This window comes from Rosa chinensis, chromosome 1 (genome assembly GCF_002994745.2).
Source record: "Rosa chinensis cultivar Old Blush chromosome 1, RchiOBHm-V2, whole genome shotgun sequence".
Classification (NCBI taxonomy): Eukaryota; Viridiplantae; Streptophyta; class Magnoliopsida; order Rosales; family Rosaceae; genus Rosa; species Rosa chinensis.
The window spans coordinates 57,873,329-57,874,973 of NC_037088.1; the positions used below are offsets into that span (position 1 = coordinate 57,873,329).

At 48.6% G+C, this 1,645-nt stretch overlaps 1 protein-coding gene across 1 annotated transcript; it reads right to left on the minus strand.

Annotated features, from left to right (window-relative positions):
- Positions 1-490: 490 nt before the first annotated feature.
- On the minus strand, positions 491-931 carry LOC112170652. Its single transcript, XM_024307990.1, has one exon. The coding sequence runs from the start codon at positions 929-931 to the stop codon at positions 491-493; it is 441 nt and encodes a 146-aa protein (XP_024163758.1).
- Positions 932-1,645: the final 714 nt, after the last annotated feature.

The following is a 1,645-nucleotide window of genomic DNA, read 5'->3' on the forward strand; positions in this document are numbered from 1 at the left end:
ACAAAGGCTGCCACACAAGCACTGCTACAAAAGCTGCTACAAAAGGCACTGCCACAAAGGCTGCCACACAATCACTGCTACACAAGCTGTCTGTCACACATGCACTACTACAAAAGCATTTCACTATGCAAACAACATTACAGTGAATCTCCATAGCAACAATTCTGCATGCTACAACACTACACACCATTACCACAGGGCATTCCACAACGCAAATCTAAATCATAGAAAATCACCATTGTACAATAATAGAGATGCACCACTCCACAAAAGGAAGCCACATGCACAAGTCTAACTGTAGACATCAGGGAAAATCCCATCACCACACAATCATAAAGAATTGAGGTACTCTACTATCACACTTCGGCCTAGTAAGAAAATTTTAAAGTTGATAAGGTGTCTTGTACTCCAGCATTTCGCTGACAAAAAAAGCAAGGACCCTGGGCTACCCCTGAGGCTGCTGTCTGTACTGATCTCTCTATCTCAAAACCTAAGGCCGGGTACACTCATTGGCCAAATGTCCTGCCTGCCCGCAATTATAACATGACCTAGTCTTCGGCCTCACACACTGCTTTGCCAAATGGCCCACCTCCCTGCACTTATGACAGGTTAAGGGTGCAACCTTCCTAATAGGTATAGCCCTAATAGGTTCAGCGGCTACCCCAGCAAAAGCCTGCTGAAAAGTCCTATGCCTTTTCCAGAACCCACCTCGATGACCCATCGAACCACTACTCTCCGCCAACGCCTTCCCCCTTCCCTGGGAATCTCTCGAAGCCGCCAACTCACCCTGGTGAAGCTGGGTATCCTGCTCAAGTGCCATGGCCTTAGCCACGATAAGTGCCACAGTAGCCAACTCCAGGGGTACTATATCATGCTTGAGAGAAGCATTCAGCCCCGGCTGAAACTTCTTCGCCAAGCTCAGAGCATCCATCGGTCCCACGAAGCGATACAACTGCGAGAACCTCGCCTCATAATCTCTAGCACTCATATCTCCCTAAACTAGAGCGAGGAACTCCACCTCTAGCTGCTCCAACACTGAAGCCGGGAAGTACCTCTCCCTGAAGCGTCTCACAAAACTCACCCCAAGTCATGGTGGACACATCCTCAACCCTCTCTATGCTCTCCCACCATACTCGTGCTTCGTCCTGGAACAGAAAGGTAACTATCTCCCTCTTCTCAAAGTCGGTGCAGATGACCAACCAAAAGTAATTCTCCATGTTCCTGATCCACTGATCAGCCAACATGTAGTCCGTACCTCCCTGGAATGGGACCGCTCCCAGTCTAGTAATCTCTTTAGCCAACCTAGCTAGGCGAACAGCATCTCCAACCTCAATAACAGGCGGAAAAGGGGAAACAGGCACAACATACAGTACCTCCTGCTCCTCCTCATAGAACTCCTCCACAGGAGGAACCCTGCCTCGACCCCTAGCTCTGCCCCTTCCTCGGGGCCAACCTTGGCCTCTAGCTCTGCCTCTCGGAGGATCCATCACCTAAGGAGCATAGCACTCTTGATTAATACATGTATAAAACTTAAACACAAGCATAAGTCAAACACAAGGGCCGTATTAACCAAGACACTAATACATGGAGGATACACATCCAGAATCGAAATCTTCCAAGTCTAACAAGAGTTTCAATCTAGAGG